The sequence below is a fragment of the Rhincodon typus genome, chromosome 14 (assembly GCF_021869965.1).
Source record: "Rhincodon typus isolate 14 chromosome 14, sRhiTyp1.1, whole genome shotgun sequence".
Taxonomy (NCBI): Eukaryota; Metazoa; Chordata; class Chondrichthyes; order Orectolobiformes; family Rhincodontidae; genus Rhincodon; species Rhincodon typus.
Genome location: NC_063345.1, coordinates 11,847,820 through 11,863,336, shown reverse-complemented (window position 1 = coordinate 11,863,336; position 15,517 = coordinate 11,847,820). Strand labels below are relative to the sequence as shown.

At 42.6% G+C, this 15,517-nt stretch overlaps 1 protein-coding gene across 1 annotated transcript in view; it reads left to right on the top strand.

Moving 5' to 3' along the window:
• The window catches only part of LOC109935260 (neuronal PAS domain-containing protein 2-like), a 72,151-nt gene that overhangs the window by 39,163 nt on the left and 17,471 nt on the right, over positions 1 to 15,517 (top strand). The window contains exons 6-10 of the mRNA XM_048605267.1: positions 440 to 546; positions 3,090 to 3,237; positions 10,591 to 10,675; positions 12,925 to 13,054; positions 14,060 to 14,166. Coding sequence (XP_048461224.1) covers positions 440 to 546; positions 3,090 to 3,237; positions 10,591 to 10,675; positions 12,925 to 13,054; positions 14,060 to 14,166 — 577 coding nt within the window. The remainder of the gene's footprint in view (positions 1 to 439; positions 547 to 3,089; positions 3,238 to 10,590; positions 10,676 to 12,924; positions 13,055 to 14,059; positions 14,167 to 15,517) is intronic.

Sequence of the window (15,517 nt, the reverse complement as noted above, 5' to 3'; positions counted from 1 at the left end):
AATTATTAAAATTTGTACGAAGTATTTGTAGAATATCAGGTTATGTTAGATTAATTATTTAAAGGCAAATGCTGAACTCAATAGCATATTGAAGACTCTTGATTGAAATGAGATAAACGAATCCCTGTTAAAATGCTAGTGGTTTCCATATGCTCGAGAGCTAGGTGACACAGTTGAAGGTTCAGATTGAAAAAGGATGTGGGGACATTAGGATGAATTATTTTGCCCAGAAGGTGGTGAGTATAATTGACTAACCAAAGAAACACAGGAGGCAGATATTGTGGAAATATTTAACCACATGGATATTTGAGCGAGGTGGCCATTGAGAGGTATTTGTTTCTCTGTGCCTCCACTGTTCCATGTGCTGTGAATGAAGATTTCAATGGTTGACAGTCTGTAGCTCCTCCAAAACTAATGTTACCTTGTTCCTCTTTATCAGGGCCCCTCCTATTATAGGTTACTTACCATTCGAAGTGCTAGGAACTTCTGGCTATGATTACTACCACGTTGATGATCTGGAGCTTCTAGCAAGATGCCATGAACACTGTAGGTGACTGGTGCTATATAATAGTGATGGAATAGGGACTTGTTATAGGGACAGTGTCAGCAGTAAGGTATGTGCACTGACAAACATATTATAGATCAGTGCACAGCGGCCTACTGACATCCAGCCCCTCACTTGGGACTACTCTATAATGAAATATGAATAATACTGCACAGTATTCATTTGAATGCATATTTTGGAATAAAAACAAAAATTGCTGGAGAAACTCAGCAAGTCTGGCAGCATCTGTGAAGAGAAAGCAGAGTTAATGTTTCAAGTTGGGTGACTCTTCGTTGTCATCAGGTTCTGATGAGGATTCATTAGACTTGAAACATTAATTCTGTTTTCCCTCTCCACTGGTACTGCCAAGCCTGCTGAGTTTCTTCAGCAATCTTTTCTTGTTCCAGATCTCCAGCATCTGCAGTTCTTTGTTTTAACATATTTTGGAATGTCTGATTTATCTATTTGTTTAATCATGGGGTGAATGAAGTGGGAAATGATAATAGCTCTGTAATTAGCTATTGCATCAATATAATCTGATCATTTTGGATTCTGTAATAGATGTTTTACAGCCAGGCTGCCTGAGCTCATCAATCTATCCCTCACACCCTTCAGTTCTGCCTTGGTTTACTTTCAATTTTTCTTTACTACTTCGTCCTGTTTGATTTATCTTTGTAAGCCTGGCAACTGGGAAAAAAGGAGAGGCGATCTTATTGAAACATATATCATTGGTTAGTGGACTGACAGGGTAAATGCAGAAAGATTGTTTCCCCTTATGGGAGAGCCTGAGACCATAGAATAATAGAATCCCTACACTGTGGTAGTACGTCATTCAGCCCATCGAATCCACACTGACCTCTCCGAAGAGCATCCTACCCAGGCCCAGTTCCCTACCCTATCCCTATAACCTTGCATTTCCCATAGTTACTTCACCCAGCCTGCACACCCTTGAACACTATGGGCAATTTTGCATGGCCAATCCACTTAACTTGCACATCTTTGGACTGAGAGGGCATAATCTCAGAAGAGGAGTCGGTTATTTAAGACAGAGATAAGGAATTATTTTTTTCTGTCTTGGAGGGTAGTCAATTTGTGAAATTGTTTCCACCAGAAGGCTGTTGAGGCTGGATCATTAAGTAAGTTTGAGGCTAAGACAGATTTTTAATCAGTGAGGAAATCAAGGGTTATGGGGAAAAGGCAGGAAAGTGGAGTTGAGGATAATCAGATCAGCCATGATCTCATTGAATGGCTGTGTAGACTCAAAGGACTGAATGGCCTACCTCTGGTCCAATGCCTTATGGTTTTATGGTTTATTGTCACTGTTACCTTTAGTATGTGGCTAAACCAAGAATTGAGATGAATGAGGAGATCTTGACTCAACAAGTCAATGGACTGATATACAATTCTCTTGATTTAAAGTCAATGAAAATTTTAAAAAATCAACTTGCTGTTACCTAGTTTGTGTCATCACACATAAAGTCAAGATCTATCCCATCGACATGGATTAATGAGAATGCAGATTAAATCTTGAAGGCGAGATATCCTGAGGTCTGCAGCTAGATGCTAAATGAATGAAAAATTGTTGGCTAGGCTCCTTTAGAGGCAATCTCTTTGACGTTTCCAATGTTCCCATACTTACAACACTGAGACAATCTACTCTTCATTTACATGGCCTCCAAAGATCTATGCTTTTTAGCTACATTGTTCTAAAAGACATGAAACGCAATGCAGCTTCTAACATAAATTGCCACAGAAGAATTTACTGCAAGGAAGGCTGTTGCTGCTTAGGGGGTGTCCTTGAATATTAAAAAGTTTGATTCAATTCCAGATCAAACTGATGGATATTATTTCCACCTGCATCTTATAAGAATCTTTTTGAGAAATGTGTACAAGAAGTGAAATTCAGTTTCTAATAGACAAAGGTCAGGATCACAAAACTCTGTCTAACTCAATGCCTAAGTTTTAGCTACAGAGGAGAGCTCGCATGTGAGTGATGAAGTTTGTTGTTGATGCCAATTACGTTGAAGGACATACTTACTCAGACATGAGCCATTTTCAGAAATAGAGCACTGGACCTTGGCTGTGTTCCTTTCTCCAGAAGGAGAGAGAGAGAGAGAGACAGAGAGGAGTCAACTATAAATACCAGGACTCCCTTTTTACAGCTTGGATTCAGATTGTGAGCTGTACATGCAGGTCCTGGGTTAGTTAGAATGGTGGAGTGTGGACCTCACTGACACAAGAAATAGGTGAGATGAATAATATGGCTTCATGGGGATGTATGAGTCAATATGAGGAAGAAAAGAACAGAAGGGTATGGATATAAGATTAGATGAGGAGAGTGGGAAAAGGCTTTTGTGAAGCCTAAACACCAGAACATATCTGTTTATGTGAACATTTTGTTACTCTGAGCAGTGAAAATCAGGTGCATAAATAACTTAAAACACAAACATCACCGTCCACAAAATGTATGTTTGTAAAATGGAAGTTGAAATTTGAAATCAATGTGTAATGGGTTGCCACTTACTCCTATGCTCATTCTGTGCAGTGATGCAGTTTGGGAAGGGCAAGTCTTGTTACTACCGCTTTTTGACCAAAGGACAGCGATGGATTTGGCTCCAGACTCATTACTACATCACCTATCACCAGTGGAATTCCAAGCCGGAGTTTATTGTCTGCACGCACACAGTGGTGAGGTAGGTTCACTTTAGAAACATGCTGTTATATGAGACCTGAAATGCAGAGATGATTGTCCATTTTGAGGAGGGATATTTTCTGAAAGGAAATAATCAAATCTCAATGTGGTCTCCAGTGAGCGCTTCAGTGGTTACTCATAGTGTTAACAACATGTAGCTATAGTAGTAATGTGTACTCATTCCTGATTAAACCTGATGTCTCACAACATCATGCATCTCTGACATAATGTAACTAGCTATTAAATAATGTGTACTAAGCCTCTGTACCATTGATCAAAATTGAGCCTGTTTTCTGCCTGAGACTATCACAGGAAGAGACTAGTACCCAAATGAAGAATTGGTTAAAGTAAACCTACCTAAAACTAAGCCATAGAGTCAGAGAGTTGTACAGCCCAGAAACAATCCCACTTCCTACAGACAAAGGGGGTGGCCATGGGTACCCGCATGGGCCCAAGCTATGCCTGCCTCTTTGTAGGTTACGTGGAACAATCCCTCTTCCGTACCTACACTGGCCCTAAACCCCACCTCTTCCTGCGTTACATTGATGACTGTATCGGCGCCGCCTCATGCTCCCACGAGGAACTCGAACAGTTCATCCACTTCACCAACACCTTCCACCCCAACCTTAAGTTCACCTGGACCATCTCTAACACCTCTCTCCCCTTCCTGGACCTCTCTGTCTCCATCTCGGGCAACCACCTAGAAACCGATATCCATTTCAAGACCACCGACTCCCACAGCTACCTAGAATACACCTCCTCCCACCCACCTTCCTGCAAAAATGCCATCCCCTATTCCCAATTCCTTCGCCTCCGCCGCATCTGCTCCCAGGATGAGGCATTCCACTCCCGTACATCTCAGATGTCCTCGTTTTTCAAGGACCGCAACTTCCCCCCCTCAGTGGTAGAGAACGCCCTCAACCGTGTCTCCCACATTTCCCGCAACTCATCCCTCACACCCCGTCCCCGCAATAACAACCAAAAAAGAATCCCCCTCGTCCTCACGTACCACCCCACCAACCTCCGGATCCAACGCATCATCCTCCGACACTTCCGCCATCTGCAATCCGACCCCACCACCAAAGACATCTTTCCCTCCCCACCCTTATCTGCTTTCCGGAGGGACCACTCTCTCCGTGACTCCCTTGTCCGCTCCACACTCCCCTCCAGCCCCACCACACCCGGCACTTTTCCCTGCAACCGCAGGAAGTGCTACACCTGCCCCCATACCTCCTCCCTCACCCCCATCCCAGGTCCCAAGAAGACTTTCCACATCAAGCAGATGTTCACCTGCACATCTGCCAATGTGGTATACTGCATCCGCTGTACCCGTTGTGGCCTCCTGTACATCGGGGAAACCAAGCGGAGGCTCGGGGACCGCTTTGCAGAACACCTACGCTCGGTTCGCAATAAACAACTTCACCTCCCAGTCGCGAACCATTTCAACTCCCCCTCCCATTCCTCAGACAACATGTCCATCCTGGGCCTCCTGCAGTGCCACAACGATGCCACTCGAAGGTTGCAGGAACAGCAACTCATATTCCACTTGGGAACCCTGCAGCCCAATGGTATCAATGTGGATTTCACAAGCTTCAAAATCTCCCCTCCCCCGACTGCATCCCAAAACCAGCCCAGCTCGTCCCTGCCTCCCTAACCTGTTCTTCCTCCCACCTATCCCCTCCTCCCACCTCAAGCCGCACCCCCATCTCCTACCTAACCTCATCCCGCCCCCTTGACCTGTCCGTCCTCCCTGGACTGACCTATCCCCTCCCTAACTCCCCACCTACACTCACCTTTACTGGCTCCATCCCCACCTTTTCGACCTGTCTGTTTCCTCTCCACCCATCTTCTCCTCTATCCATCTTCTATCCGCCTCCCCCTCTCTCCCTATTTATTTCAGAACCCCCTTCCCCTCCCCCATTTCTGATGAAGGGTCTAGGCCCGAAACGTCAGCCTTTCTGCTCCTATGATGCTGCTTGGCATGCTGTGTTCATCCAGCTCTGCACCTTGTTGTCTCTCTTCCCTTTGGTCTAACTCGACTATTCAACCAGATATTCTAAATTAATCTATTCCCATTTGCCAGCATTTGGCCCGTATCACTCTAAACCCTCTCTATCCATGTACGAATCCAGGTACCTTTTAAATGTTGTGCCTAGACACTATCTGACATCATGGAACATGGAACAGAGAAATTGAGGCTGTAAATTGCGCAGCTTAGATAATCATTCCTTTTCAATGCCACTGCTTAAGAGTAAGAAGAATAGCAGGCTCAAGAACATCATTAGCTCATATAAAAATTGCAACAGTTTTCACATTTTTTTAACTCTATCTAAACCTTGCAACATAAAAAGGATTCTCTCAAAGCAGAGTTTTGATTCAGACCTTGAAGTGAATAACATTTAGCAAAACGCTAACTGCATTTTTTTTCTTTAAAATCATCATATTTTCACTGGTGGAATGATTATTTTCAAATGAATTTTGCATGAAGGAAGAATGTTAAAGACTCAGATGAAGTGCAGGCTGATTGAACCTGAAAGCTGGATCTGGAGCAGAAATAGAGGAAAATTGGGTAGTTGCTATTGTTTCAGTTAATTTAAAGGAATTCATTGACCAATCATACAGCGCACACTTCAAGTTAGAATAAAGGAAAAAGCTGGTGAATCCATGACATTAAGACAGTTATGAGCAGAACTGAGTAGATTCTGGATAAGCGCACAATTTTAATGAAAGCTGTATCCATGGAACTTGGGTTGCCCTCAATGTTGTGCCAAATGTGACGCGAAATTAAACTAATCCCTTCTGCCTGCCCCTGTCCACATCCCTCCATTCCTTACATATTCATGTGCTTATCTAAAAGTCCCTTAAATGCCCCTATCGTATCTGCCTCCACCACCACACCTGACAGTGCATTGCAGACTCCTGCCACTCTCTGTGGAAAAAACTTGCCCCTCACATCTCTGAACTTTCCACCACTCAGCTTAAATGCATGCCCCCTAGTATTAGACATTTCAACACTCGGGAAAAAAATTCTTTTGATCAAATCCAGCTTTGCATCTCGTAATTTTATAGACTTCTATCAAGAGTGGAGTTGAAATTCTATCTGAGGAAATTCATAGCTTTAATGGACATCGGTAACTGAGATTGATCTCATGTACCCACAGTGACTTTGATTCAGCTTTAGGTTTGCGATCCAAACATCTCCTCATGTGGTTTAGTACACAAATCTCACACTTCTACAAAACCCACTGAGGGGAATCTGTTACATTAAATATGCTCTGGGAACACAAATTGCAGTTGTGAATGTAGGGCTTTTGCACTAAAAACTTGCTGGTAAATTGAGAGAATTGACATGTAATCAAAAACCTCAAGGTCTAAAGTTCCTATATCTAAATGAATGGTATTTGAGGTGTTATGGATACATGAGTAAGTATGGTGGCCAACTTACAACAGCAATAGCAAATTGCATAAAGTAAGAATTAGACCATTTCTCAGGTGTCATATGAGAGATGAATGCCAGCTATTGGCCGGACAATTCCCTGCTTTTCCTCCAGTCATGCCATGGATTCTTTTAGACCCAACAGACCAGGCAGCATATGTGCCAGTTTAATGCACCGTTCAAAAAAGATGACTCCTGTAACATTGCAGCAGTATCAGCACAGTGACATAATGACAATGCTACTTAGTTAGTTTAACCAAGAGTCCCAGTTAATGCTGTGACAATGGATGTTCAAATACCACCTCGGCCACTTCTGGAAAGTTAAACTTATTTCGCAAAATCTGGATAGTGAAGAAGGTGTATGGTATCCTTGTCTTTATCAGTCAGTGCATTGAGTGTAGGGGTTGGGAGGTCATGTTGTGGCTGTACAGGACATTGGTTAGGCAACTTTTGGAATACTGCCTTCAATTCTGGTATCCCTGCTAAAGGAAGGATGTTGTGAAACTTGAAAAGGTTCAGAAAAGATTTATAAGTATGTTGCCGGGGTTGGAAGGTTTGAGCTATAGGGAGATGCTGAATAGGCTGGGGCTATTTTCCCTGGAACATTGGAGGCTGAGGGGTGACCTTATAAAAATTCATAAAATCATGAGGGGCATAGATATGGTGAATAGCCAAGATCTTTTCCGAAACTGGAGGGCATAGGTTTAAGTTGACAGGAGAAAGATTTAAAAGGGACTTAAGGGGCAACTTTTTCACGCAGAGGGTGGTGTGTGTATGGAATGAACTGACTTCACCTGACAAATGGGCAGCGCTTTGAAAACTTGTGATTTCAAATAAACCTGTTGGGCTATAACCTGGTGTCATGTGACTTCTGACCTTGAATGAGATGCCAGAAAATATGGTGGATGCTGATAAATTAAACATTTAAAAGGCATCTGAATGGGTATATGAATAGGAAGGGTTTAGAGGGATATGAGCCAAATGCTGGCAAATGGGACTAGATTAATTTAGAATATCTGGTCAGCATGGATCAATTGGACCAAATGGTCTGTTTCCATGCTGTACAGCTCTATGACTCTATGCTTCACAGAGCTAGTCGTGACAATGAGACTTATTATTGTAAAAATTTAACTGGTTCACTAATTGAAATAACTCCACAAGAGTCCAGTATCCCATCACCAGGTCACCCTTTATTTACATGTGGAGAGTCCTTGACACTGATCCAACTCCCTCAGAGCCAGCTCTCAGAGTGAACAGGATATTGTACACTCCTTCCGACACCAGATTAACAGCCCCAGTCAAAGAACTCATATTCTATGGTGTCAAACTGCCAGACCTCATTGCAGTCACTACAGTAATGTTCTTTAAGGAAGGAAATTTGCCATCCTTACCTGGTTTGGCCTCTAGTTTCAAGGTGTTGTAGTTGGTTATTAGCTTCACTTTCAAATGTCCCAGCAAGCCACTCAGTTCAGGGGCAGTTAGGGACAGGCAACAAATGCTGCCCTTACCAGTAACACACATGTTCAATGAGAGCTCAAAACAGCATGATCTGTTCAGTCTTGGGGTGTATTGGGCAAATGGTAGGATTCTTAAACCCACAAACCTTTCACTGAAAGGCCAGAAAGCCATAAACTGAATACAGGAACAGGAGTAGGCCATTCAGCACCCCCATGCCTATTCCATTCAGTGAGATCATGGTTGACCTGTGGCCTAACTTCATATAGCTGCAAGCCCAGGATAGTCTTCCCAAGGTGTAGTGCCCAGATCTGCTTGAATTGGTGACCATGAGATAAAATCATAGTTTCTGATGCAAATCAGCAGTTGCCTGCCTTTTTTAGAAGCAGTGAGTGAAGTTTTTGAAGCTCGGCCAAGCTGTGTATGCAGCAGAATAGATACAGTGCCCTCTGACTGTAGACTGGATCACTGCATTCACACACATTTCAACAGTCTCAATCCCAGGAGAGGAGCTGATGCCTCAAGGCAATCACTTTTTATAACTTCATTCCCTCAGATGAAGTTAAAGGAGAATACCTCAGGAATAAAGAAGAAAACAATGCACACACTGCCACAACCATTAGCACTGACTGGCATTTAGAACCATTCAATATTAAACAGCCTTTCAACAAACTCAAAAGCTGCCGTGACTACACTGGGCAGACTCAGTACCAGGCTGGATTTTGAAAAGATTGTCAAGGTTGGACAGAGCAGGATTCAGTGATTTGCCTGCTCCAAGCTGGTAGGTCAGTTTGCCAACACTTTGCCATCTCAAGCGTTCTTTTGAAAAGAAAAAGCTCAGCAGGTCTGGCACTGTGAGCCAGTTTCCATCAAGACAGGTTTTGCGGGGTGGTCAGCTGCGCAAGGAAATGCCATTGACTTTGATAAAGATATGGTTTTAAAATCTACAAGAACCTTTTCAAATGCACACTTCCTACAGTGCCATTTTGGAGACCAACTGCTGCTTTCCATCATTTATGGCTTTCTCTTTGTACATGCAGCTCTTGGCGCCACCTACAGAGTGTTTCACATAGAGACAGAAAATAGGAGCAGGAGGAGGCTATTTGGCCCTTCAAGCCTGTTCTGCCATTCAATACTATCATGGCTGATCATTCCAACTCAATATCGTGTCCTCACTTTCACCCCACACCCTTTGATCCCTTTAGCCCACTAGTATATCGAACTCTTTCTTGGAAACATTCAGTGTTAGGGACTCGACTGCTTTCTGTGGTAGAGAATTCCACAGGCTCACCGCTCTCTGGTAAAGAAATTTATCTTCATTCCAGTCTTAAATGGCCTACCCCACATCCTTAAACTGTGACCCTGTGTTTATGAACTGTGTTTATAGAGATCGCAGCCACGATTGAATAAAATAAATCCCATTATATCCCAACACATGATCCACTGTACAGAATGCATTGCAACTTTCAGAGCAATTTACTCCTTTATTGCTGATTTAACATAGTAAGCTGCCCTAGGTCAGTTCACTTCAAGTGTTAATACTTTGTTGTGCTGCACATTGAGGAGTAAGAGAAGGTGGAATCATCATTGTCCTGCTCTCGACTGTTGGTGGTTTAACCTGAGGATCACTGTGCCTCAGGTGAGGTAAAATGGAGAATCCTCCATGGTAATCTCAGCCAGTTGCAGGAACTGAACCCCATGCTGTTGGTATTGCATTCCAGCTGACCAGCCATCTGAGCTAACCGAGCCTCTAAAAAGAACAATAGTTCCAGACCCACACAATTCTGAGGAAGGGTCACCGGACCCGAAACGTTAACTCTGATTTTCTCTTCACAGAGGCTGCCAGACCTGCTGAGCTTTTCCAGCAACTTCTGTTTTTGTTCCTGATTTATAGCATCCGCAGTTCTTTTGGGGTTTTATTTAGTTCCAGACCCACCTTACTTTTTTAACTGGCAATCTGTGACTAATACGATTATAGTCATGGAGGCTGGCAATGTGGATAATGCGTGCCTATTTGGTTTGAAATAAAATGAAGAGCTCTATCTACGATTGTATGTAGATATCCAAAAGCAGATCTTAGACTGTTCAGTTGTGTCTGTGGCCTATATGTGTAAAGGAGCTGAACTTGGGAAGAGTTGAATATCACAGCATTTGTGAGATTTAGCCCCTGGAATGATATTAAGTTCGTGCCTGGCAGTGATAATTATCCGTGCAGTCTCGTGTGAACATGGATCAAGTTATTTCAACCTGCCTTTTATCGCAGTTTCTCGATGCTTTGCAAACTTCCAAGTAAAAGGTTTATTTAGTCACTTGGCCACTTGTAATTTTTCACTTGATGTTGAGTTGTGACCAATAGTGTAATCTGATGTCTGCAATGTTGCTGATGTCACGAACAGTCAGGATTTCTGGATGGATTAAGTAATCAACCTGAATTTTTGGTTTTTTTTTCCCTTTGATTTGCAGCTATGTGGAAGTCAGATCAGAAAGACGAAGGGAACAGGGCCTTGAGGAATCTTCCCCTGAAATCCTGCCCCCAACAGCCCTGAAGGTAATGTTAACAGTGTGCAATCGTCAGATTTTTGACCAAGTCTCCTTTATGTGGAGAGTTCACATTTCTTTAAGTCCTGTAGCACAAAGGTATTATAAACAAAAGAAACCTGTCTTCAGTTGATTATACACCAAGATAGAGGCGATGGTGGAGAAATTGTTTCCACAGACAGGAGGGTCAAGCATCAGAGGATACAAATCATCATGGAAAATGGTGGGAAGATGAGAAGACTTGCTCATTTTGATGGAAGTTATTCTGATAAGGATTACACTGCCTATGGTGAGAACAAATTCAATAAAACCCATTTTAAATTGTAAAGCTATAGGGAAAAAATCAGACGAAGTGGATTAGTTAGATTGCTTGTTCAAAATGCTGGCGCAGACATAATGAGTCCATTGGCCTCCTCCTGTGTTGTCAGTGATTTTGTGTTGATGAATCAACTAAAGCAGGGCTTCCTGAAGTGGGGCACCATCTCAAATGTTGACATTGTGGGCTGTGAGGCAGCAGTAGAGCTCTGACCCAGGTTGTGGCGACTGTACTCACCCTCTGACAGGACCCGCACTGCTCTCTGACACCCCTCCCCCAAACACAGCTCTCAATCCTCACTCAGTGTCCCAACATCTTCCAAACTCAAAAATGGGATCACGTTGGGAAAACATTTGGAAAAACTGACCTAGAATGATTTGAGGGTTTCTTTCGTGATGTCTTTTTTTAATTCATTCATGGGATGTTAGCTGAGTCAGCACCTATTGCCCATCCCTAGTTGCCCCTGAAAATGGCTGGTGAGCTGCCTTCCTGAAACATTGTGATGTTGGTAGACCCACAATGCTATTGAGAAGGGATTTCTAGGATTTTGACCCAATAATGTGTTGGAACGGAAGATTGCCATTGGAACTTTGCTTCCAACTTGGATCAGAAAGCCATACATTGTGAATCTGTGACACTATTTACAAGGACGGGTCACTGAAAGTTGAGCAATCATGATGAAACATCCCCTAACGGACTCACCCTGTGCTTTGTTCTGCAGATCACAAAGGCTAGTATGATTGAATTGCTTAGAAATGCAATTGCCTGTCAATCTGGTGCCACCATCTGTTACAAATATCTCTGTGCTCAGGATAAAAGTCGGCTTCTCCTCATCTTGACTTTTTAGCGGTTTTAATCAAATTCTAGCATTTCTTTTAACAACCATGTAATTTTTTTATGTTATATTGAAATGTCAATGAATGTCAAAAAGCTCTTGATTTTAGATCACTAGAGTTTTGCAACAAAGTCAATGGATGTACATCTCTTTAACAATAAATATGGTACAATTAGGCTTCACGTTGAAGCAAGAAGTGCCCTCTGCATTTTACCATCATGTTGGCCCAATAGCGAGACCAGCACTGTGGATCTCGCCCTAACTCCCTATCCTCAGCACTGAATCCAACCCTATCCCAAACCACTGACCAGTTATGATCTGAGCATTCTGTTTGATTTCTGAACCCGTGTCCTCTTGGTCACACAGACCACTTGAAGACACCATCACAACACTGAGCATTTCTGCTCATCCTCCACTCAAATCTTCATTCACTGCCATGCTCTTCTGGATAGCCTTCCATTTTTCCACAACACAACCCATAATCTTCCACCCAACCAATCTTTCCTGACTGTAATCTATTCAGCACTGTCATATACATTGTATATGCCAGCATTATCCTATCCTATTCAACACAATCATATATATTGTAATATACCAGCATTATCCTATCCTACTTAGCTCATCCATTGCTCAAGGCCCCATTGGCCAACATTGTTTCATGATCTTCCAAGGCTTCAAATACAAATTTCTCAACTCCATACTTAAATGGATTTTCTCTTCATGATCCTCACAGTCCCTGTCTCTGTAACCTTCTCCCAACATATATCCCTTGCTCAAACTCTCAGTTCAACCAACTCCAGGTTCTTTAAATGTCAAGATTTTCATCATTTCACCATGATGGGTATGTAATCCCCTCCACTTTGAAATTCCCTCCCAAAATCTCTTTGCTTCTCTTTCCCCTATAATCTTTTAATATGTTCCTTAAAACCCACTTAGCTTTTGGACATTCCTTGTAACATCTCTGTTGGGTTCCATGTTGATTTTTATCTAGTTCTGAACCACCTCATTAAGGTGATGTATAAATACAGTTTGTTGGAATAAACCTCTCAGTAATATGCACCTCATCATTATTTCTCGCTTAGATGTTTTTTTTCTTCCCACATTATAGACTCAAAACTGCAGGCAATGTGACAGTGCCCAGGATATATATATTGAGAGACTGAGTGGCAGTCGACCATGTTCAGTATCATCTCCAAGTTCACACAAGTCCTCTCACACCGCACTTTCAGACACTCCATGTAAGTGGAACATTTGCTCATTTATTTCCCCTTTTGATATAAAGACAAGGTACAATAAACAAAAGAGAGATAGGAACATGGATCCTATTTCATCAGATAATTCCTATGTTCCTTGAGTCTGGCTAATTCATTTTATACTATCCTGAAGCTATGATCATGGAACTGTTGACTTCACAATTAATCTCCATCAGTGATTCTACAATAGACACCAGACATGAAGTGGAGAAAACCACAGCTTTACGATCAATGGGTCTAAAGTAACCTCTTCTGCCCAAGAATGTTGCACTCACCTAACATCATGTTTCAAATTACGCATAAGACCATAAGAAGTAGGATCAGAAGTAGGCCATTCAGCCCATCAACTCTGGTCGGCTATTCAATGAGATCATGGTGGATCTGAAAACCCACCATTCTACTTTTCTGCCTCACCGCCATTCCCTTACTGCCTGACACACCAGATAGTTCAAACAAATAATTAGATCATTACTTTCTTTGAAATTCAATAGTTGAGAAATGAAAACACTCCCGTAGGATCAGTTAAAGAGTTATAACTCACATGTAGTAATGTTTGAGTTGGAGTGTTGATACAGACCTGTGTACAGTGTAAATATATTTAGGTGTTAGTGAGATACATCATTAGCAATGAGAACGACATAGCCTGTCCTGGGAAAATTAGACACTAACGTATGATGAGGCTTTGAAACTATCTCATTCTTTAGCAAAACTTGATAGTGCATTTCTAACTTTTGAATATATATAAAATGTAGCTAGTTCATTTTCTTTCATAGTTCAAAATACCTTGCTCCTAACTGGATTATTTTAAAGCAATATTGTTACATATTTGTGGCAAAATGCTAATGCTTTTCTTATTGTTAAACTGCATTCTTGCTGAAATTGTATGTGTGTATTTTGCTTCTGAATTTTTGTGTTGGTTTCCTTATGAAACTTATAAGCTCAAGAGAAAGTCAGAGTTTATCTGAGTCAATGAATGTTTGATTCTTTCAGCAACACAATCCAAAGTACACACAGAAGCAAGTACACCTTCCAGACAATCAGTAAATACAAGTTTACAGGACAAGTCAGCTCAGAGACCACAGCAAGTCGGTGCTCAGGTGTGTTTTTTCTATCTTCTTTATGTGCTGCAAAACCAAAATTGCTAGAAACGCTCAACAGGTCTGGCAGCGGTCTGTCGAGAGAAATCAGACTTAAGGTTTCAGGATGAGCGACCATTCCTCAGACTTTGGGACCCCACAGCCTTTTGGACTCCATATCGAGTTCAACAACTTTAGGGCTTGAGCTCTGCCATGTCCTTAGCCCAACCCCCACATACCTTTGTTCTCACATAGTCCACTATTACACACTACCTATTGTTGGCCACTAACAGACCCTATTAAGAGCTATTCACCCTCCTAGCCAGATCGTTATCCACTTATTTGTCTGTTCAACTGTTCTTCGCTCCCTTTGGGCTCTATCTCCATCTATTATTACCTCCTACCCCTCTCCCCCCCACTCCATCTTCTGCATATATGCAAACATTTTCTGAGCTCCTCCCTCCGGACAAACTTCAGGGGATCTCTCTCCCACTGCAACTCTCTCGTAATCTCTTCGGCCTTGAAACTGCTCAACCATGTCCTGAAGCAAACCAGGTACTACAACCACATCACCTTTCTTAGAACCTGCCTACGGAACCAGATCATCCCCAATGGACTCCCTAACCTGTTCTTCCTCCCACGTATCCCCTCCTCCCACCTCAAGCCGCACCCCCATTTCCTACCTACTAACCTCATCCCGCCCCCTTGACCTGTCCATCCTCCCTGGACTGACCTATCCCCTCCCTAACTCCCCACCTACACTCACCTTTACTGGCTCCATCCCCGTCTCTTTGACCTGTCTGTTTCCTCTCCACCTATCCTCTCCTCTATCCATCTTCTATCCGCCTCCCATTCTCTCCCTATTTATTTCAGAACCCCCTTTCCCTCCCCCATTTCTGATGAAGGGTCTAGGCCCGAAACATCAGCCTTTCTGCTCCTATGATGCTGCTTGGCCTGCTGTGTTCATCCAGCTCTGCACCTTGTTGTCTCGGATTCTCCAGCATCTGCAGTTCCTACTATCTCTGATTCAATTTTCTGAGCTATCATCAGTTCTTTCAGTTTTTATTTAAGCAGAATAGAATGCCTGGCTCAGATATTCAGCAGGACACAGGCTGCAACCAGGCAAAATAACTGAAACTCTCATGAAAACATAAACCTCTAAAGCAAAACTTACTGCTTATTGGACTAATTCATAGCACCTTCCTGAAAGACATTTCATCCTCCTCCCTGTCAGTCTGCCGTCCCATTAGGAAGAAATGTTTTTCAAAAAGAAGAAAGAGTTAGGATTTACATAGATAACAAGGCGTAGAGCTGGATGAACACAGCAGGCCAAGCAGCATCATAGGAGCAGAAAGGCTGACGTTTCGGGCCT